The 23,294-nt window shown below is 45.0% G+C and overlaps 2 protein-coding genes across 3 annotated transcripts; both read left to right on the forward strand.

The window, feature by feature from the left end:
- The first annotated feature begins 1,948 nt into the window (after nt 1-1,948).
- Nucleotides 1,949-5,797, forward strand: LOC125536413 (COBW domain-containing protein 1). 2 transcript variants are annotated; one of them, XM_048699629.1, is made up of 11 exons: nt 1,949-2,190; nt 2,628-2,845; nt 3,039-3,114; nt 3,372-3,506; nt 3,753-3,842; nt 4,014-4,172; nt 4,250-4,369; nt 4,556-4,666; nt 4,952-5,033; nt 5,122-5,203; nt 5,434-5,797. In XM_048699629.1, exons 1-10 carry the CDS (start codon nt 2,038-2,040, stop codon nt 5,175-5,177), a joined length of 1,200 nt encoding a protein of 399 aa, XP_048555586.1. In that variant the 5' UTR covers nt 1,949-2,037; the 3' UTR covers nt 5,178-5,203; nt 5,434-5,797. The 2 variants fall into 2 exon arrangements, with proteins under 2 accessions (XP_048555586.1, XP_048555587.1); XM_048699630.1 differs by lacking the exon at nt 3,039-3,114 and having other exon boundaries at nt 1,951-2,190; nt 3,392-3,506.
- An 840-nt stretch (nt 5,798-6,637) lies between these two features.
- On the forward strand, nt 6,638-10,540 carry LOC125536412 (pentatricopeptide repeat-containing protein At1g26460, mitochondrial). The gene is made up of 7 exons (XM_048699628.1): nt 6,638-7,332; nt 7,964-8,180; nt 8,371-8,850; nt 9,370-9,576; nt 9,746-9,886; nt 9,957-10,143; nt 10,252-10,540. The coding sequence occupies exons 1-6, from the start codon at nt 6,698-6,700 to the stop codon at nt 10,137-10,139; spliced, it is 1,863 nt and encodes a 620-aa protein (XP_048555585.1). The 5' UTR covers nt 6,638-6,697; the 3' UTR covers nt 10,140-10,143; nt 10,252-10,540.
- The last annotated feature ends 12,754 nt before the right edge of the window (nt 10,541-23,294 follow it).

Below are 23,294 nucleotides of genomic sequence, written 5' to 3' on the forward strand. Positions count from 1 at the left end.
CTCTAGCCACCAAAGTGAATCGATCGAACCTTTGGTGAGATAAAAACAGACATTGCGAAGGTGGGAATTGCCTGGGCGCATGCTTTTATCAATAATTCCTTTCCCACCTTCGTGAGAATCTTTTGTTTCCACCCTTGAATGTGCTGCCATATTCGATCTTTCAAATACGCGAATACTTTCATTCGGGACTTCCCAACATACACGGGCAGCCCCAGATATCGTTTATTCCAAGTCTCCCTTATCAGCCCTAGTCGGTCCATCACGCGTCTTTTGTTCACTCCTTTGGTGTTTTTACTAAACATAATCATTGACTTTTCCACACTGATAGTTTGCGCTGGGCATTCCTCATACAAATTAAGAATATCTTGCAGATGAAGTGCACTATCTTCTAAGATCCAGAAGAATTAACGAGTCATTAACAAAGAATAGATGATTAAAGCTCGGTGCATCACAACACACTTTTACTCCCTCCAGCACACCTCCTTGTTTAGCGCTATTCAGCAGGCTCGAAAAAGTTTCTGCACAAAAATAGAAACAAATACGGTAATATAGGATCTCCTTGCCTCAAACTTCTCCTTGGAACAATCTCCTTTGTCAAAGTATCAATGAATCTGAACCGGAATTTTGCTATTGTATAATACTTCATGATTAAACTTATCCAAGACTCGTAAACCCCAACTTCTTCATCATTGCTTCGAGAAAATGCCACTCAGCCTTGTCATAGGCCTTGCTCATATCCATATTTTTATCAGTATACCCAACAGCCCCTAACCTTTTATTCTGCATAAAGTGTGTGACTTCATAAGCGAGCAAAATATTATCTGTGATTAGCTCTGATTTGGGGCAATGGTCTCCGGTAGGATTAGCAAAATATTAGTCTTCAATAGATGATATAGATGTAAAAATAATTAACTTTTGCACCTCCGAAGTCCCAAAACTCTTCTCCAACAGATGATGATGTAGATGTAAAAAATCACATCTCCACCTCCTAGAAATGTAAACTATAACACCCCGTGGTGCTTTTTTTTGCATCTCCACCTGCAGGAGTTGTAAAAAACACAACTACACGCCAATTGCCCAACTGTCGTTTATTTCACTTCCACGCGACCAGTCGCTGCCAGCCGACCACTGCCCGGGCCACGGCCAACTCCGACGACCCCGCCATTGGTCTGCCCACGCCGCCGCGCCGCCGTAGTCGCCGAGGAGCCACCGATTGGAGCCCATCCCACCGCACTTCCGCCGCCGCGACACTTGCCCATTGCACCACGCCACCGCCGCCCCAGTGCCAAATCTGGCCTCTCCACCACCCCCGCTGCCGGTTCCGCTGCTACTCTGTCGCCGCCCTCCTCCAAATCGACCGAATTGTCGCTTCTTCGCCGAATCGCCGCCGCATGATTTGAGCTCGCCCCTCTCTCCCGCCGGATTCAAGCCGCACACTTGCCTCCACGTCGCCGCCGCTTTTCTGCTGCCAGACTCAACCTTCTTGCGCCGCACGACCGTCTCCCCGTCGCCCCTCCACGACCAATCCGCCGCTCGATACACAGCCACACCGCCCACCATTCAAGCTTCGCCCGCCGCATTCGACCTCCCGACTCTCGCCGCTCGGCCGCCGGCGCACCTGCTACCGCCGCTCGACCCACCGACGCTTCTCCCTTCTCTCGGCGCTCGGCCACCGACGCTCATGCCGACTACTTGTACACAGTCGCGTGAGCGGCGGCTGGTTTTACATCTCTAGTTTGCATCATCTGTTGGAGTTGCTCTTTTATATAAAGTTGACACTTTTTTGGAGATGCAAAGGCACTTTTTGAAGATGTAAATTTTTACATATCTTGTTTTACATCTTTAAATTTGCATCTTTTATTGGAGATGCTCTTAGATACTAGTACTATTTATAGACTACATTTACATTTAGATGCTCTTAGAGAAGAGAAGAAAGAAAAATAGAGGTTTCAAGATGATTATTCGTTTCCTTATTTCTCACGCACACGAACCCAAACCTAGCAACCTAACGGCGAAGCTCTCGAGCTCTCGGCGGCCATGGAGGTCGGCGACGACGACTGCCCTCCCCTCGCTGTCGAGCTCCCGCCGCAGACGGCCTCTCCTCCGTTTCCCGCTTCCTCCTCCGCCTCCGCCTCCGCGCCGGTCGGCGTCACCGTCATCACCGGCTACCTCGGCGCCGGCAAGTCCACGGTGAGATTCCTCTGCGTGCCTTAACCCCGCTTCCCTCCCCGTCCGCTGCACCATCCATCCACTGTTTCTGTATAAAGTAGGCGCGAGATATCCTGGTGCTGCATATACGACCAAAGACAAATCGCCAGCTACTACCGACTCCTTACTGACAAGGATGCCTCTAATTTTACCAAAATTGAATCGTAGTTTAAGCCTGTATTTGTGTCCTATGACTATGAGGAATCACTGGCACGAACTGTAGCACTGTTCTTTGTGTTTTCTGTCAGCACTCAAGTGTCATCTCCAATTAATGTCATCATGTTGATACTTTAGGCTGTATATCACCTTTTTTCCCCCTTTCTTCACAATTGTGCTCTATAATTTCCTAGTCATTTTATTAGTTGAGCTAGTTGGGACCCCATGGGTTAACAGTCACTCGCCGTGCTTAAAAATTTCAGTTAGTCAACTACATTTTGAGTGGACAACATGGGAAAAGAATAGCGGTAATACTGAATGAGTTCGGAGAGGAAATTGGAGTAGAAAGAGCAATGATCAATGAGGGGCAAGGTGGTGCCGTTGTTGAGGAGTGGGTGGAGCTAGCAAATGGATGCGTTTGTTGCACTGTAAAACACAGCCTGGTTCAAGCACTTGAGCAACTTGTGCAGACTAAGGAGAGGTAAGAGACACATTTTCCTATCTAGTATCTTGAATGGGTACTTAACATACAACATAGGACTCGACTGTAGATATGTACAATACTATCATTACTCGATTGTTCTATGGTTATTTGTTGCTTGTGATGTTTCGAGTCACCAAAATTGTCTACCTATATATGCTGACTTCGTGTTGACATTCTGTTTTTACCTCAGAAAGTTATGTTGGGGGGAGGGGGCAATTTCCAGACTCGGTGTTGAAGCTCTGTTTTTACCTCAAGTCAAATTATGTGTATCCTGCTTATTCCTTCAAAGGGGCCATTTTTTTCTGTTGCTAAATTTGTCTGCTTTCCTATTCTAGTTCTACATGAAGTGCTAGAATTAGTTTAGTGCTTCTTATTCTAAAAATAAGTTCAACGCTTCTTTAATTCAATGCACTGGTCTGTTCCGCTGTATATTTATATTTAGAAATGTTTCAGAGCTCATGCTCTTCCATTGACTTCCATTCAATGTTGGATTTGATAGTAATGCACTCCCCTAACCTGTCAGACTCACTACATCTGCTGCAGAATGGATCATATATTATTGGAGACAACTGGTTTGGCTGATCCTGCACCACTTGTCTCCATTCTCTGGCTGGACGATCAATTGGAGTCATCAATCAGACTAGATTCTATCATTACGGTTAGTTTAGTTCGCTTTCTATTGTTATGTGATGTCCTTTTGTTGCCACAGTTTCCTATAATTAGTTTGTAATAGGAAGAAAACACATGCTGCAGTGCAGTTTCTCATTTAAGCTTGTCATTCTGCTAATATCTTACAAGTTCAGATAAATGCTTATTTCTCTGGCAATTGCTCTTCGGACCAGAATTTATAACATGAGATCACATTTCACTGTTTCCTGCTCAACATGTTACTGTATATGCTCAGGTTATTGATGCAAAAAACTTCAGGCGGCAAATTGATGAACACATGAACTCTTCCTCATTTCCTGAAGCATTTCACCAAATCGCGTTTGCGGTAATTTGCTGTTTTTGGCACCAATCTCTCATTCACACATTCTTTTTGGGGTCTTGCTTCTTGCATCCAAGATTCTTGTATTGATCCCTATGGGCTGATGCAGTTAAAATTTCTCTTGTTCGTGATAATTATCCAAACGAATATAACAGAGTGTCAATTCTTGTGTAACAGGATGTTGTGATATTAAACAAAATTGATTTAGTAAAAGACGATCTCGAGGATTTGGAAAGGCAAATTCATGATGTCAATGCGCTTGTTACAGTGGTGCGGTCTGTGCGGTGCCAGGTTGACTTAAATACAATATTTGATCGACAGGCATATGGTGTGAAGGTAAATAAACTACTGAAGTCTGATTTGGTCACTACCTTTTGGTGCTTCTCCGACTTACTTTGTTTTTCCTCCCCTAGAATTCATCACAACTACAGGAGCTTCTGGAGTACAGTAAATCAGCACCACCTAATAGTCGCCATGATAACAGTATTTCCACTTTGTGCATTTATGAACAGGATCCAGTTTGCTTGGCTAAGGTACTTTATTTCCTTGAATGAGATGTGTCAGTGATGTCTATGTTCTTAGGGTAGCTTTATAACACATTATTGCAAGCAGTTATAAACAACTGAATAGAGTATTTAATTCATTCATCCGTGCACTTAGAATTGGAGTCCGGAAGGACATCTGTTTTACATATTTGCCTTATGCATTTTGCTTTACAGGTGGAATCATGGCTTGAAGATCTTCTTTGGGAGAAGAAATCCAACATGGATATATATCGTTGCAAAGGGATTTTGAATATCCATGATTCAAACCAACTTCATACATTACAGGTTTTTATGACATATTACAAGGCATCTGAAAGAACTACTCTCTCCGTCCCGAATTAGATGACTCAGATTTGTCTAGATACGGATGTATCTAGACACGTTTTAGTGTTTGATACATCCGTATCTAGACTAATCTAAGTCAACTAATTTGGGACAGAGGTTGTACATGATAAGCTAGAACTGTTGACGAAATTTTCTACCCAGTCCTCTGCAATACAAAGTTACCAAAGTATGCCTTCTTTGTTGAATAGATTGTCATTACTGAAGTCTGTTTTTGCCCTTATGCAGGCAGTGAGGGAAGTCTATGAGGTTGTGCCGGCTCGAGAATGGTCGGAGACACAATCTCGCATGAACAAGATAGTTTTCATAGGTATAATCTTAAAATATGATAGTTGATCATCCATTACTTTCAAGTTACAAGTCCAGTCCTGAATCTTTCCATGCCTATTTTGCTACAGGCCGTGATTTGGATATCAGTATCCTCCAAGATTCATTTAGTCGCTGCAAGCACTAATTCTCTAATGATTTGCATGTCACCTTGTAAGTCATTCACCTATGTCCTCCGTTTTGACGATTCTTGTTCACGTTTTCTGTTTTGGGGAACACCTTGTAAGCGGGTATGTATGGTTTTGCTGTTTGAGGCTTTTGCACTGCTTATCATCATGAGTTGCTGCTTGCAAACAGGCATGGTGTTTGTACTTCGTTCACATAATCCCGTAATTCTGCCCTATCGGCGTTTAGCATTTTAACTGTGTCCTCTGTGCTCGCAGGCACCTCTGTCACTGAATACTTCATGGACGCTCACACAGCCTGGACTGGGATTAGGGTGTTCTCGTATGGTTCCCGAAGTTACATTCTGTTGAACGATCTTCAGTAGAGGCGAAGCAGTTTGCAGTGCCGAGACCAAGAGACGACTTCAATTGCTGCTGTGAGGCTATGTGCCATCGGAGCACCTCCCTGATACACTAGAAAGGCATTGTGCTGAGCATTTGTAAATGTTCAGTATAGCGAATGCAACCGTGTTAGGGTTTTGCAGAGGGAAAATTATCCAATCGTAAGAGGATGTGATCTGAACATGGTGCAGAAAGACCTAAATTGAAATGAACGGAAGATGCCTCTGGAACTTTTTGGTTATTTTTTTGGGGTGATTTTGGTAGACAAGCTGATGGTTGCGTGCATCGGTTGATGCAGACAGGGGCATCCTGTAGACCTTACCTGAGCCGTAGCTTGCTTCCATGATTCGTCGCCTCTTGTGCTGCTGTCATTTAGTAATTGCTATTTCGAGCTTAATTCTGAGACTAATTACGTCAATTCCGAGCAACTTCGAGCTTACACTAACATGCTGCATGACGCGTAGGTGAACCGAGATAGGATGATAATCCCAGGCTTATAAATTGAATACAACACTATCTTTTTTGGACAAAGAATACAACACTATCTTAGTGTTAGTATTAGTATTTGGGTCGTAGAATACTATACGGTGAACACCATGTGAGTACGGAGAGTTCATTTTTTTATAAAACCATAGAAATTATATGACACAACTATACTACTACAAATATCCTCGAAAATCCATCTTAACTCAAAGCAGACCATTTTCATATTTAATCCATCTTAACTCAAAGCAAGCCATTTCTGAAACTCATATTTACTACTCCCGCACATGTGGTTCATAGTGAAATCTCTATAAAGACTTATATTTAGGAACAGAAAGAGTACTTCCGTATCAAATGTACTCCCTCCGTCCCATAACCCTACTAGTTTACAGAAATAATCTATGGGGCTTCGGCGCATCTACAACTTCACGATTTCATCCCAGGATCACTAGTGTCCCAGACGGAGAGGAATTTTTTTCCTGAAAAAAGGAAGAAGAAGGGCAGTGACGAAACAGCCCTTCGGAAGGTCCACAGCGCACAAGAGCTCGGGCTTCCTCTTCTGTTTCCCATTCCGCCTACTCCCCCGCCCACCCGATCTCAGCCGCCGTCCCCCACCCCGCCACTCCCCGCGCCCCCACTAAAACCCTAGCCCGCCGCAATGGCAGCGGCGGCGGCCGCCACCTCCCTCCTCCTCCGCCGCCACCGCAGGGGCCCGGCGCCCCTGCCCCTCCTCCTCCGCGCCGCGATCTCCTCCACCCGCGCGCTGCCGCAGCAGCCCGAGCTCTCCCCGCTCCCGCCCCCACCCCCGGCCCACGCCCAGGCCGACCCCCCCTCCCCGCTCCCCCCGAACCCCACCGCCGGCATCCCCTTCTACGGCGACAACTGGCGCAACCCGGCCGCCTCTGGCCCGGCCTCGCTCCTCCCCGCCGTCGTCGCCTTCCCCGACCGCCACCGCGCGGCCGCCTTCTCCGCCGCCCGCAGCGCCGCCGACCTCAAGCAGACCTTCGCCGCCTGGATGACGGAGCAGCACTGGGAGGACATGAAGCAGCTCTTCGAGCTCTGGGTCCGCTCCCTCGACGCCGCCACCGGCAAGCCCAACCGCCCCGACGTCGACCTCTTCAACCACTACCTCCGCGCCAACCTCATGTCCGGCGCCCTGCCGCACGAGATGCTCGACCTCGCCGACCAGATGCGCGAGTTCGACCTCGCGCCCAACACCGCCTCCTACAACCTCGTCCTCAAGACCATGGTCAAGGCCCGCGAGGTCGAAGGGGCCGAGAAAATCGTCGAACGGTGAGTTCTCCTCTTTCTGCCTGTCTGCGACTCAACTGCTCTAGTGTACTCTAGGTAGTTAACAAACTCGTAGCATATCCTAAGTTATTGTCAACATATGGATTGCTTAGTTATCTCTTGTTACACAAGAATACGTTTGTTTTAAAATTGTACTATTGTGGAACCTCAACCCAATCTACAAATAAATCATCTTCTGTCTGGTATTAGCATGGTAGGGTGATCTGATGCTAGTCGCAAAGGTCATATATTCGTTGTGCTCAAGCGCAAGCCCATTCTCATTTTCCTTTTTCTATGGATGTGCTGACATACAACTTTGATCCATGGTACGTTTGAGATTTGCTTCACCGACAGACTAGATTTGTAACTACTTTTGTCATCAAAATATGTAGACTATCGAGTTTTCCTGCAGAGGGTTACTGTTAATACAATTCTGGTTAACTGCTTAGCTTTGATTTTTCCGGTCGAGATAGCTTATCTTTGGTTTTTCCCTACATGGTTAGCATGGCAGTAGCTTATGCTCTCATTTGTACCAAATGTGTTATTTCGAGGCCATCATAAATTTTTGTGACTCGCTGCTGCAATAAAGTCGGCTTTCAGAATGATCGTCTATCACTCTATCTGTTGAAATCAGGATGCTGCAAACAGGAATTGTGCCAGATGATGAATCCTACAATTTGGTTGTAGATCTGCTTCTTAGACACAACCGTGCTGACTCAGCCTTCAAATATTTGGAATTGATGCTTAAATCAGGCTACGCGGTATCTTCACTTGTATTTGCTGAGTATGTCCGAGTATGTGTTAAATCTGGGAGTTTGGACACATTGGCATCAATCATAGAGAAGTGCAAGGTACTTATTCTAAACAACAGTTCATTCATTGCTTGTATGCTATTTAGGAATTTGATATTACAGTTGACCTCATTCCTTACATGTTTGTGAGTTACACTGATGGCCTCTGACATTCATACTTTTGGCATGCTTGTCAAGTAAAAATCATTTGTCTGCCATATTTATGACCGTGCAATTTGGTTTATTTCAGGCAACAGAGAAGAACAAACTCTTGTGTCCACAATGGGCCTGGTGCATTGACATAGCAGAAGCTGCTTTTGAAGCTAACAATAGCAAGCTAGCCATGTTTGGTTTGGAATTTCTTGCGAGATGGATTGCACATGGCGAGGGTTCTAAACCCCCTATTCACCGTTCAGTCGATGAAGGTTTAGTACTCTCAGCTTTCAGTGCTGCTGGTAGAACCTGCAGCAGTGACCTCTTGAACGCTGCTTGGTCAATATTACGCAAGTCCTTGCGCCAGAAAAGGGCACCCATGCCAGAGACTTATCTTGCGAAGATTTATGCTCATTCATCAATTGGTCAACTCCAACGAGCTTTTGGCACTCTTCGTGAATTTGAAAATGCCTATAGGAACTTTGAGGGTATCGATAAAGAGCTCTTCTCACCATTTACTTCATTGCAACCACTTGTTGTTGCTTGCTGCAAGGATGGCTTCACCACATTGGACTCGGTAGATCCGCTTACACTTGCTATTCATGATGCAATGAGTCTTCTTTCAAGAAAAAGCATCTACCATATAATTCCGTCGGCGACATGATTGCATCCATTCTATATGCTGTGACATTGCTTGAATGCTCCCTATGCCAGTTTCTTCTCTACTGTTATTTTCACTTGGTCAGCATTACTACTGTAATATTTGTGGGAAATTGTGCGTTGGCTCTCCACTGGCAATAATCTCTCATGGCTTTCTGTACCTTAATTCCATTCTGCTAGCATTACATTATTTCTTGAATGACTTGGCTTGCATTCGTACATAACTGCGACTCACTTGCTTACTTAGACTTGGAAGATACTTGTTGTACAACGTCTACATGGTTAGCCAGACTTCATTTGTTCATGACATGCTTACAACTGCATGATCTTTGTCAATTGGACTTCATAATCTGGAATAAGCATTTTATTGGCCTGCTATGTCTTTTTGTTTTCGAAGTATGATTGAATGCTCTAACCTATAGGCTACCATTTGCAGGTTTATGTTCAATTAGAGAATCTGAGTTCCGCGGATCCACCATACAAATCTGTTGCTGCTCTTAACTGTGTTATACTAGGCTGTGCAAATATTTGGGACATTGAGCGAGCATACGAAACTTTTGAGGCAATGAAAGAAAAGTTTGGGCTTACGCCTGACATACATTCGTACAATGCCCTGTTGCATGCATTCGGGAAGCTAAAAAAGGTATCATTATTGTTGGCCATATTTCCTTTGTTTCTTATGTCTCTTCAAAGTACCTGTTTGGCAGCTACTCCCTCTGTTCTAGATACATCCATTTCTGCGGCAAGTAATTTGGAACGGAGGGAGTAGATAACAAAATCCCTTTTAATGTGTTCCCCTTTGTGTTTCACAGACAGAGGAAGCTAGTAATGTATTCCAGCATTTAGTAAGCCTTGAGGATGTTAAGCCAAATGCAACAACATACTCCCTGCTTGTTGATGCGCATCTTGTCAACCGAGATCCAAAAGCTGCTCTTGCTGTTCTTGACGAAATGGTCAGTTGAACTGAACCCGCCCTTTATACATTCCTTATGTACGGTTCCCTCAAACCAACATTTTGTTCAGGTTGATGTGGGCTTCACTCCTTCAAAGGAGACTCTTAAGAAGGTCCGAAGACGCTGCTCCCGTGAATCAGACTTCGACAGCGACGAGAAGCTGCAGTCCCTGTGTAAACGGTTGAACTTGCGGATGGGCGGTGAGGCCCGTAGGGAGTTGCTGTATAACATCGAATACAGTGCCGAGTACTGAAGCAGTGAGTACTGGGCAACCTTCCCTGATTTCAACATCTACCTGTTATCAGTACCTCAGCCGCAGTCATTTTTACTGATTATGCCTTGTTTGCTGATTTTGTTTCTTCCAGTTTGATTTTGATGATGCCGGTGTTCTTTCAATCAAGTAGGCACGTGTAGTGTTTGCCGGTACTCGAAGAGCACAGAGGCTGTAGTCTGTAAATTATACTTTGTAACAGTTTTCCTAATCATTCTTCAGTATCCCAGGCTTTCTTTTTTCGCTGGAGAGACAGGATGAGATTTTATTTGTTAGGATTTCAGAATAAGGTCCTAATACATTTGTTTCTTTGCTCAACGCGCTATCTTCCACAGTCAGAGGATGGATGTAACGTTAGTTCATCATAATGTTATCCTTCTGCATGGCTCTTGTATTGTTTTGATCACACAGGTCGTGTCAATTCTGCTTGACTCTAGATTTACGTAATGTGCAGTGCACGACGTACTTATGGTTTGTTTGCTGTAGGATTATCAGCGCAATACTGCTTTTCTAGATGCTCTGATTATCAAGATTACCGTTGATCGTCAAACTTTTGATTGATGAACGCAATGGAGTCATTCCCGATGGCTCAAGAGCATTACCTTGGCATGTAAGCGTATATTGCCTCTGCTACCGAGCGGACCGAACCAGATTATGAGAAATTTTGGGAAAATGACTAAGGGGCTACTCGTGTTAAATTGAACAGTCCAAAAGAGTGATCCCAACCACAATTTTCACTGAAAACCTACAGAGCAGAGGCCGGCAAGCTTAACGGAGGTACACGGCGACCACAGCAGGCAAAAGAGAGCTTCGAACGCGTCCACCCCCTGAAAACAACAAGGGGGAGTATCACACCATGTAGGATTCGCTGTGCACAAAGTGCAACAACGTACACATAACAGCTAACAATACAAATTTGCAAAGGAGGTGTGGTGTTTCTTTTCTGGTTTGATACAACGCTGTTGCGAAATTTCGAGATGATCCACCCAAACGTCTGCATCTTTTCACAAGATAGCCGAGACCGAGCTACCCAGATATACAGATTATACAGGCCAGTTGGTAGCCCACAAAGGATACCCAATAATACTGCAAACATCTTGATTCATTGCACAAGAAACAAAGAGGTAGTTCTTCCAAATTTTTGAACAAAAATAGAATTATCCCATCAATATCCAGAACCTATGATTAACTAGAACAAGTCCTCAAACCATGCCTAAAAAAAACACTTATACCAAGACTAATCTTTTTTGGTGAATACGCATTGTTGCGTATCATTTCATTGACAGAAGGAGTCAATAGTAGAAAACAGGGTTTTAGTCACAGGGCAATATTCACATTAGTCCTGGTTAAGTCACGAACCGGGACTAATGTAAGCATTGGTACCGGTTCATGCGGCTAAGGCATTAATCCCGGTTCACCTGAGACCAGTGGCGGATTCAGGCCCCAGGCAGCCAGGGCCTCGGCCTGGGGCGTGGCTGGCTAGCACTTCGTTGGCTATAGGTATAGCTACAGTAATTTTTACTGTTTGACACTGTACATGCATAGTTTGCCTGGGGCGTCACTTTAACCTGGGACCGCTACTGCCTGAGACCTTTAGTCCCGGTTGGAGACACGAACCGGGACTAAAGGGTGCGATGCCCTTTAGTCCCGGTTTGTGTCTCAAACTGGGACTAAAGGTCCCATTTTCAAACTCTACACCCCCCCCCCCCCGATGGATCATCTTTTTTGTTTTGAAAAAATCAAAAGAAAATGATAAAAACTTCAAAAAAATAAAATCCTTCGAGAGGTAGTTATATTACTACATCTACTAATTAGGAAAATTAAAAACTTAAATTTGGACATGTTTTGCAAAAAATGTAGGGAAAATGTAAAACGGCTATAACTTTTGCATACGATGTCGGAAAAAAACATATAATATATCAAAATGTTCAGAACGAAAATCCGCTTCCGATTTTGACAGCCTATGGCTTGTTTGCAAATTTTTAGAATCCTCAAATTCTAAAAGGAAAAAAAGTTATGCTCAAATTTCAGTTTTTTTTGTATTTTCGTTAAATCTGGTCAAACTACTTATTCAAGAAGTATTAGTGTTATTAAATAATTATTCAAGAAGTATTAGTGTTACTAAATAATTATTCAAGAATATTAGTGTTACTAAATAATTATTTCAGTTTTTTTGAATTTTTGTCAAATCTGGTCAAATTGTGGTCTAACTATGGTCAAATTACTTATTCAAGAAATATTAGTGTTACTAAATAATTATTTTGTTTTTTTTGAATTTTGATCAAATCTGGTTAAACTGTGGTCAAACTAAGGTCAAACTATTTATTCAAGAAATATTAGTGTTACTAAATAATTATTGTTTTGTACAATAATAGTTTCAAACTCAAACAGTAAAATGTGTGACTTCATGCTCAAGCTAAACTCCCGAGGGTTAATAGGATTGACATCTTATTATTGTTAGGAAAACAACAAATGCAGACTTAAACGAAGGAGAATAGAACCCGAAAGTTAAGCGTGCTCGAGCTGGAGTAGTGAGAGGGATGGGTGACCGTTCGGGAAGTTAGATGATTTGGAATAATGAGGGGTGATTAGAGATTAGAGGTTAAATTGAGCAGTGATGAGGGGTGGGTGATTAGAGATTATATTATAAAATAATTCAGAAATTTGAAAATCGAGAAAAAATTTCAAAAAAAAACCTTTAGTCCCGGTTGATGTTACCAACCGGGACTAAAGGTGGAGCTCTAGCCAGCGGCCACGTGGAGGGCCTTTAGTCCCGGTTCGTGTAAGAACCGGGACTAAAGGGGGGGGGCTTTAGTAACGACCTTTTAGTCCCGGTTCGAAAACCGGGACTAAAGGCCCTTATGAACCGGGACTAATGACCCTTTTTCTACTAGTGAGTTGAAAGAGTAAAATGAAGGAAATATGCCCTAGAGGCAATAATAAAGTTATTATCTATTTCCTTATATCATGATAAATGTTTATTATTCATGCTAGAATTGTATTAACCGGAAACATAATACATGTGTGAATACATAGACAAACAGAGTGTCACTAGTATGCCTCTACTTAACTAGCTCGTTAATCAAAGATGGTTATGTTTCCTAACCATGAACAAAGAGTTGTTATTTGATCAACGAGGTCACATCATTAGTTGAATGATCTGATTGACATGACCCATTCCATTAGCTTAGCACCCGATCGTTTAGTATGTTGCTATTGCTTTCTTCATGACTTATACATGTTCCTATGACTATGAGATTATGCAACTCCCGTTTTACCGGAAGAACACTTTGTGTGCTACCAAACGTCACAACATAACTGGGTGATTATAAAGGCGCTCTACAGGTGTCTCCAAAGGTACATGTTGGGTTGGCGTATTTCGAGATTAGGATTTGTCACTCCGATTGTCGGAGAGGTATCTCTGGGCCCTCTCGATAATGCACATCACTTAAGCCTTGCAAGCATTGCAACTAATGAGTTAGTTGCGGGATGATGTATTACGGAACGAGTAAAGAGACTTGCCGGTAACGAGATTGAACTAGGTATTGGATACCGATGATCGAATCTCGGGCAAGTAACATACCGATGACAAAGGGAACAACGTATGTTTTTATGCGGTCTGACCGATAAAGATCTTCGTAGAATATGTAGGAGCCAATATGGGCATCCAGGTCCCGCTATTGGTTATTGACCGGAGACATGTCTCGGTCATGTCTACATTGTTCTCGAACCCGTAGGGTCCACACGCTTAAGGTTACGATGACAGTTATATTATGAGTTTATGCATTTTGATGTACCGAAGGTTGTTCGGAGTCCGAGATGAGATCACGGACATGACGAGGAACTCCGGAATGGTCCGGAGATAAAGTTTGATATATATAGTGTTTGGTCATCGGAAGGGTTCCAGAAATCACCGGAAGGGGTTCCGGATGTTTCCCGAAATGTTTGGGTACGAGAACACTTTATTTGGGCCAAAGGGGAAAGCCCACAAGGTTTTTGGAAAGCGCAAAAGGAAGTTTTGCGGAGTCCAGGGGTGGCCAGACGCCAGGGTCCCGGCGTCTGGGTCCAGACGCCGGGATCCCTGGCGTCTGGCCCTGGAGTCCGAGAAGGACTCTTGCCTATCGGGTGAAACCGACTTTGTGGAGACTTTTACTCCAAGTTTCGACCCTAGGGCTCAAGATATAAATAGAGGGGCAGGGCTAGCACCAAAGACAGATCAAGAAACACAAGTTGATCCACGTGATCTATTCCTTAGCCGTGTGCGGTGCCCCAGCCACCATATTCCTCGATAATACTGTAGCGGAGTTTAGGCGAAGCCCTGCTGCTGTAGTGCATCAAGATCGTCACCACGCCGTCGTGCTGACGGAACTCTTCCCCGACAATTTGCTGGATCGGAGTCCGGGGATCGTCATCGAGCTGAACGTGTGCTCGAACTTGGAGGTGCCGTAGTTTCGGTGCTTGATCGGTCGGATCGGGAAGACGTACGACTACTTCCTCTACGTTGCGTCAACGCTTCCGCAGTCGGTCTGCGTGGGTACGTAGACAACACTCTCCCATCTCGTTGCTATGCATCACATGATCTTGCGTGAGCGTAGGAAATTTTTTGAAATTACTACGAAACCCAACAGTGGTATCAGAGCCTAGGTTATTTATGTTGATGTTATATGCACGAGTAGAACACAAGTGAGTTGTGGGCGATATAAGTCATACTGCCTACCAGCATGTCATACTTCTGTTCGGCGGCATTGTTGGATGAGACGACCCGGACCAACATTACGCGTACGCTCACGCGAGACCGGTTCCCCCGGGACGTGCTTTGCACATAGGTGGCTTGCGGGCGACTGTCTCTCCAACTTTAGTTGAACCATATGGCTACGCCCGGTCCTTGCGGAAGGTTTTAAACGGAGTCAATTTACAAACTATCGTTGTGTTTGTGCGTAGGTGAGGTTGGTTCTTGCTTAAGCCCGTAGCAGCCACGTAAAATTTGCAACAACAAAGTAGTGGACGTCTAACTTGTTTTTGCAGGGCATGTTGTGATGTGATATGGTCAAGACATGATGCTGAATTTTATTGTATGAGATGATCATGTTTTGTAACCGAGTTATCGGCAACTGGCAGGAGCCTTATGGTTGTCGCTTTATTGTATGCAATGCAATTGCGATGTAATGCTTTACTTTTATCACTAAGCGGTAGCGATAGTCGTAGAAGCACGAGCTTGGCGAGACGACAACGATGCTGCGATGGAGATCAAGGTGTCACGCCGGTGACGATGGTGATCATAACGGTGCTTCGGAGATGGAGATCACAAGCACAAGATGATGATGGCCATATCATATCACTTATATTGATTGCATGTGATGTTTATCCTTTTATGCATCTTATCTTGCTTTGATTGATGGTAGCATTATAAGATGATCTCTCACTAAATTATCAAGAAGTGTTCTCTCTGAGTATGCACCGTTGCCAAAGTTCGTCGTGCCCAGACACCACGTGATGATCGGGTGTGATAAGCTCTACGTCCATCTACAATGGGTGCAAGCCAGTTTTTGCACACGCAGAATACTCAGGTTAAACTTGACGAGCCTAGCATATGCAGATATGGCCTCGGAACACGGAGACCGAAAGGTCGAGCGTGAATCATATAGTAGATATGATCAACATAACGATGTTCACCATTGAAAACTACTCCATCTCACGTGATGATCGGTTATGGTTTAGTTGATTTGGATCACGTAATCACTTAGAGGATTAGAGGGATGTCTATCTAAGTGGGAGTTCTTTAAATTTGATTAATTGAACTTAAATTTATCATGAACTTAGTCCCTGATAGTATCTTGCTTGTTTATGTTGGTTGTAGATAGATGGCTCGTGCTGTTGTTCCGTTGAATTTTAATGCGTTCCTTGAGAAAGCACAGTTGAAAGATGATGGTAGCAATTACACGGACTGGGTCCGTAACTTGAGGATTATCCTCATTGCTGCTCAGAAGAATTACGTCCTGAAAGCACCGCTGGGTGCCAGGCCTGCTGCTGGAGCAACACCAGATGTTATGAACGTCTGGCAGAGCAAAGCTGATGACTACTCGATAGTTCAGTGTGCCATGCTTTACGGCTTAGAATCGGGACTTCAACGACGTTTTGAACGTCATGGAGCATATGAGATGTTCCAGGAGTTGAAGTTAATATTTCAAGCAAATGCCCGGATTGAGAGATATGAAGTCTCCAATAAGTTCTATAGCTGCAAGATGGAGGAGAACAGTTCTGTCAGTGAGCATATACTCAAAATGTCTGGGTATAATAATCACTTGATTCAATTGGGAGTTAATCTTCCAGATGATTGCGTCATTGACAGAATTCTCCAATCACTGCCACCAAGCTACAAGAGCTTCGTGATGAACTATAATATGCAAGGGATGAATAAGACTATTCCCGAGCTCTCCGCAATGCTGAAAGCCGCGGAGGTAGAAATCAAGAAGGAGCATCAAGTGTTGATGGTCAACAAGACCACTAGTTTCAAGAAAAAGGGCAAAGGAAAGAAGAAGGGGAACTTCAAAAAGAACGGCAAGCAAGTTGCTGCTCAGGAGAAGAAACCCAAGTCTGGACCTAAGCCTGAAACTGAGTGCTTCTACTGCAAGCAGACTGGTCACTGGAAGCGGAACTGCCCCAAGTATTTGGCGGATAAGAAGGATGGCAAGGTGAACAAAGGTATATGTGATATACATGTTATTGATGTGTACCTTACTAGAACTCGTAGTAGCACCTGGGTATTTGATACTGGTTCAGTTGCTAATATTTGCAACTCGAAACAGGGACTACGGATTAAGCGAACACTGGCAAAGGACGAGGTGACGATGCGCGTGGGAAACGGTTCCAAAGTCGATGTGATCGCGGTCGGCACGCTACCTCTACATCTACCTTCGGGATTAATATTAGACCTAAATAATTGTTATTTGGTGCCAGCGTTGAGCATGAACATTATATCTGAATCTTGTTTGATGCGAGACGGTTATTCATTTAAATCAGAGAATAATGGTTGTTCTATTTATATGAGTAATATCTTTTATGGTCATGCACCTTTGAAGAGTGGTCTATTTTTGATGAATCTCGATAGTAGTAACACACATATTCATAATGTTGAAGCCAAAAGATGCAGAGTTGATAATGATAGTGCAACTTATTTGTGGCACTGCCGTTTAGGTCATATCGGTATAAAGCGCATGAAGAAACTCCATACTGATGGACTTTTGGAACCACTTGATTATGAATCACTTGGTACTTGCGAACTGTGCCTCATGGGCAAGATGACTAAAACACCATTCTCCGGTACTATGGAGAGAGCAACAAATTTGTTAGAAATCATACATACCGATGTATGTGGTCCAATGAATATTGAGGCTCGTGGCGGATATCGTTATTTTCTCACCTTCACAGATGACTTAAGCAGATATGGGTATATCTACTTAATGAAACATAAGTCTGAAACATTTGAAAAGTTCAAAGAATTTCAGAGTGAAGTTGAAAATCATCGTAACAAGAAAATAAAGTTTCTACGATCTGATCGTGGAGGAGAATATTTGAGTTACGAGTTTGGTGTACATTTGAAACAATGCGGAATAGTTTCGCAACTCACGCCACCCGGAACACCACAGCGTAATGGTGTGTCCGAACATCGTAATCGTACTTTACTAGATATGGTGCGGTCTATGATGTCTCTTACTGATTTACCGCTATCGTTTTGGGGTTATGCTTTAGAGACGGCCGCATTCACGTTAAATAGGGCACCATCAAAATCCGTTGAGACGACGCCTTATGAACTATGGTTTGGCAAGAAACCAAAGTTGTCGTTTCTTAAAGTTTGGGGCTGCGACGCTTATGTGAAAAAGCTTCAACCTGATAAGCTCGAGCCCAAATCGGAGAAATGTGTCTTCATAGGATACCCAAAGGAGACTGTTGGGTACACCTTCTATCACAGATCCGAAGGCAAGACATTCGTTGCTAAGAATGGATCCTTTCTAGAGAAGGAGTTTCTCTCGAAAGAAGTGAGTGGGAGGAAAGTAGAACTTGAGGAGGTAACTGTACCTGCCCCCTTATTGGAAAGTAGTACATCACAGAAAACTGTTTCTGCGACACCTATACCAATTAATGAGGAAGCTAATGATGATGATCATGAAACTTCAGGACAAGATACTACTGAACCTCGTAGATCAACCAGAGCGAGATCCGCACCAGAGTGGTACGGTAATCCTGTTCTGGAAATCATGCTGCTAGATCATGATGAACCTACGAACTATGAAGAAGCGATGGTGAGCCCAGATTCCGCAAAATGACTTGAAGCCATGAAATCTGAGATGGGATCCATGTATGAGAACAAAGTATGGACTTTGGTTGACTTGCCCGATGATCAGCAAGCAATTGAGAATAAATGGATCTTCAAGAAGAAGACTGACGCTGATGGTAATGTTACTGTCTACAAAGCTCGACTTGTCGCAAAAGGTTTTCGACAAGTTCAAGGGGTTGACTACGATGAGACTTTCTCACCCGTAGCGAAGCTTAAGTCTGTCTGAATCATGTTAGCGATTGCCGCATTTTATGATTATGAAATCTGGCAGATGGATGTCAAAACTGCATTCCTGAATGGATTTCTGGAAGAAGAGTTGTATATGATGCAACCGGAAGGTTTTGTCGATCCAAAGGGAGCTAACAAAGTATGCAAGCTCCAACGATCCATTTATGGACTGGTGCAAGCCTCTCGGAGTTGGAATAAACGTTTTGATAGTGTGATCAAAGCATTTGGTTTTATACAGACTTTCGGAGAAGCCTGTATTTACAAGAAAGTGAGTGGGAGCTCTGTAGCATTTCTGATATTATATGTGGATGACATATTACTGATTGGAAATGATATAGAATTTCTGGATAGCATAAAGGGATACTTGAATAAGAGTTTTTCAATGAAAGACCTCGGTGAAGCTGCTTACATATTAGGCATAAAGATCTATAGAGATGGATCAAGGCGCTTAATTGGACTTTCACAAAGCACATACCTTGACAAGATTTTGAAGAAGTTCAAAATGGATCAAGCAAAGAAAGGGTTCTTGCCTGTGTTACAAGGTGTGAAGTTGAGTCAGACTCAATGCCCGACCACTGCAGAAGATAGAGAGAAAATGAAAGATGTTCCCTATGCTTCAGCAATAGGCTCTATCATGTATGCAATGCTGTGTACCAGACCTGATGTGTGCCTTGCTATAAGCTTAGCAGGGAGGTACCAAAGTAATCCAGGAGTGGATCACTGGACAGCGGTCAAGAACATCCTGAAATACCTGAAAAGGACTAAGGATATGTTTCTCGTATATGGAGGTGACAAAGAGCTCACCGTAAGAGGTTACGTTGATGCAAGCTTTGACACTGATCCGGACGATTCTAAATCGCAAACCGGATACGTGTTTACATTAAAACGGTGGAGCTGTCAGTTGGTGCAGTTCTAAACAAAGCGTTGTAGCGGGATCTACATGTGAAGCGGAGTACATAGCTGCTTCGGAAGCAGCAAATGAAGGAGTCTAGATGAAGGAGTTCATATCCGATCTAGGTGTCATACCTAGTGCATCGGGTCCAATGAAAATCTTTTGTGACAATACTGGTGCAATTGCCTTGGCAAAGGAATTCAGATTTCACAAGAGAACCAAGCACATCAAGAGACGCTTCAATTCCATCCGGGATCTAGTCCAGGTGGGAGACATAGAGATTTGCAAGATACATACGGATCTGAATGTGGCAGACCCGTTGACTAAGCCTCTTCCACGAGCAAAACATGATTAGCACCAAGGCTCCATGGGTGTTAGAATCATTACGGTGTAATCTAGATTATTGACTCTAGTGCAAGTGGGAGACTGAAGGAAATATGCCCTAGAGGCAATAATAAAGTTATTATTTATTTCCTTATATCATGATAAATGTTTATTATTCATGCTAGAATTGTATTAACCGGAAACATAATACATGTGTGAATACATAGACAAACAGAGTGTCACTAGTATGCCTCTACTTGACTAGCTCGTTGAATCAAAGATGGTTAGTTTCCTAGCCATTGACATGGGTTGTCATTTGATTAATGGGATCACATCATTAGGAGAATGATGTGATTGACCTGACCCATTTCGTTAGCTTAGCACCCGATCGTTTAGTATGTTGCTATTGCTTTCTTCATGACTTATACATGTTCCTATGACTATGAGATTATGCAACTCCCATTTACCGGAGGAACACTTTGTGTGCTACCAAACGTCACAACGTAACTGGGTGATTATAAAGGTGCTCTACAAGTGTCTCCGAAGGTACTTGTTGGGTTGGCGTATTTCGAGATTAGGATTTGTCACTCTGATTGTCGTAGAGGTATCTCTGGGCCCTCTCTGTAATGCACATCACTTAAGCCTTGCAAGCATTGCAACTAATGAGTTAGTTGCGGGATGATGTATTACGGAACGAGTAAACAGAACTTGCCGGTAACGAGATTGAACTAGGTATTGGATACCGACGATCAAATCTCAGGCAAGTAACATACCGATGACAAAAGGAACAACGTATGTTGTTATGCGGTCTGACCGATAAAGATCTTCATAGAATATGTAGGAGCCAATATGGGCATCCAGGTCCCGCTATTGGTTATTGACCGGAGACGTGTCTCGGTCATGTCTACATTGTTCTCGAACCGTAGGGTCCGCACGCTTAACGTTACGATGACAGTTATTTTGAGTTTATGCATTTTGATGTACCGAAGTTAGTTCGGAGTCCCGGATATGATCACGGACATGACGAGGAGTCTCAAAATGGTCGAGACATAAAGATTGATATATTGGATGACTATATTCGGACACCGGAAGTGTTCCGGATGAATTTCGGATAAAACCGGAGCACCGGGGGTTACCGGAACCCCCCGGGGGTTAATGGGCCTTATGGGCCTAATGTGGAGAAGAGGAAGGGGCTGCCAGGGCAGGCCGCACGCCCCCTCTCCCCCTAGTCCGAATTGGACAAGGAGGGAGGGGCGGCGCCCCCCCCTTTCCTATTCTCCCTCCACCTCTCCTAGTTGGACAAGGAACGGGGAGGGGAGTCCTACTCCCGATAGGAGTAGGACTCCTCCTGCGCCCTCCTCTAGGCCGGCGCACCACCCCCCCCTTGGATCCTTTATATACGGAGGCAAGGGGGCACCCTAGGACACACAAGTTGATCCTTGAGATCGTTCCTTAGCTGTGTGCGGTGCCCCCTTCCACCATATTCCACCTCGATCATATTGTAGCGGTGCTTAGGCGAAGCCCTGCGACGGTAGAACATCAAGATCGTCACCACGCCGTCGTGCTGACGGAACTCCTCCCCGACGCTTTGCTGGATCGGAGCCCGGGGATCGTCATCGAGCTGTACGTGTGCTAAGAACTCGGAGGTGCCGCAGTAACGGTGCTTGGATCGGTCGGATCGGGAAGACGTACGACTACTTCCTCTACGTTGCGTCAACGCTTCCGCAGTCGGTCTTTGTGGGTACGTAGACAACACTCTCCCCTCTCGTTGCTGTGCATCATCATGATCTTGCGTGTGCGTAGGAAATTTTTTGAAATTACTACGTTCCCCAACATAAAATAGGGGTACAACACATGACACGGACGCACACAGGCGTGAACATGATGCCCAGAGCAGAGAGAAGTGGATGCTCAGCCTGAACAAAGGAAACATCACAGCTAGACCTATCAAACCCGAACCAAGAACGGCAATGCCGAGCCAACAAGAATTCCAACATCGTTCGAGCCAAAATCGGGGACACCACGAGCTCGCAAGATAGCGCCTTCAAGAAGGAGGACGACGCCGGGACGCCGCCGCTATCCGGTCCGGGAGAGTCGGACCTCAGGTTTCCCCTGAGCTCGAAGAGGGGCACCGCTTAAGGCCTTGGCAACGTCTCCAAGAAGAAAACGACACCCACGAGCGCCGCCGTTGCCAGCATCGACAAGCCGAGCAGGGATCTCTCCCTGGCCTGAAGCTGAGCAATCCCATAGCCGCCGAGTCTCAAATCAAAGATGAGGAAACCAAAGTTGGTCGGAACTACCATGTCAGGCAAGGGTTGGCGGGGTTGCACTTGTCATCGGAGGGTGGCACTGCCCTTGAACCAACGAGCACAGGATCTGGCAAAAGGGGTGGCTTTGAGTCATACGGGGCGGGGCAGGCGACAAAGCAAACACGCGAGTGGGTCAGGGGCGGCGGCGGCCAGCAACACCGGCAAGCAAGGACTGGAGGGACGCAGATCCGTGCTACCGTGGCCTTAGCCGTCGGGACGTCGACGAGCCAAGTAATCTGGAGGGACGCAGATACACAGTCGTCGAGACCGGGGCAGCCCGGCAGGACGCCGGCAGCGCGGGACACTGGAGGGACACGGGCCCGAGGCTACCGGGGCCGGAACAGCACCAGCAATGATCCACCACGAGGAGCCCCGTGTCTGCCACACCACAGAAGCATCGTTGCCTCCACGCGAGAGCTTTCACCATGGCTCGAGGCAGGGGAGGGCCACCAGAGACGAGGGGGCTGCCTGCACGGAAGGCAGGCCACGAACGCCGCCGCCTCCAGACGCAGATCCAACGCCCCGCCCACGGCCAGCAGCAGAACCAGCAGGGCTGGGTCACGTCACCGGGGAGGGGAGGGAGCTGCTGGGGGCGTCCATGGCCACGGCCAGGAGCGGCAGATCCGCCCCGCGTCCCCGCGCCCCCGAGATCCCATCTGGTGCCTCTCGGGTGTCCTTCTCCGGCTTATACCAAGACTAAAGAACAATAAGTATTTCTCTATTACTCCAAACTACATCATCCACAACTTCTATGATATCACACTTCACAAGCTCCCAGCTTATGACCATGAGACGATGATAAGCAACTGTAATCATGAACAGCTGTCAAATGTCCATTCATCACTCCCCTCTTATCCCTTGTGGCCATCCTCTCGCCGTAGGTTAGAAAGATGTCACCAAGATCAACAAGCCTTGTTTCCCCCGGTCATCTTCCAACTTCCTCAAACATCGCCACCCCCTCCTCATTACAGAAGTAGTGCAAGAACTTTTTGTAATCAAACCTCGGAACATCCACTCCACCCCACATTGTTCTCTTCACAAACTTCTCT

The sequence above is a fragment of the Triticum urartu genome, chromosome 2 (genome assembly GCF_003073215.2).
Source record: "Triticum urartu cultivar G1812 chromosome 2, Tu2.1, whole genome shotgun sequence".
In the NCBI taxonomy this organism is placed as follows: Eukaryota; Viridiplantae; Streptophyta; class Magnoliopsida; order Poales; family Poaceae; genus Triticum; species Triticum urartu.

Coding starts and splice junctions, on each gene's coding strand:
- LOC125536413 (XM_048699629.1), top strand. CDS start 2,038: ATGGAGGTCGGCGACGACGACTGCCCTCCCCTCGCTGTCGAGCTCCCG. Junction 2,846..3,038: donor CTTGTGCAGACTAAGGAGAG/GTAAGAGACACA, acceptor TTTTTACCTCAG/AAAGTTATGTTGGGGGGAGG. Junction 3,115..3,371: donor TACCTCAAGTCAAATTATGT/GTATCCTGCTTA, acceptor CTAACCTGTCAG/ACTCACTACATCTGCTGCAG.
- LOC125536412 (XM_048699628.1), top strand. CDS start 6,698: ATGGCAGCGGCGGCGGCCGCCACCTCCCTCCTCCTCCGCCGCCACCGC. Junction 8,181..8,370: donor CAATCATAGAGAAGTGCAAG/GTACTTATTCTA, acceptor GGTTTATTTCAG/GCAACAGAGAAGAACAAACT. Junction 8,851..9,369: donor GCTTCACCACATTGGACTCG/GTAGATCCGCTT, acceptor TACCATTTGCAG/GTTTATGTTCAATTAGAGAA.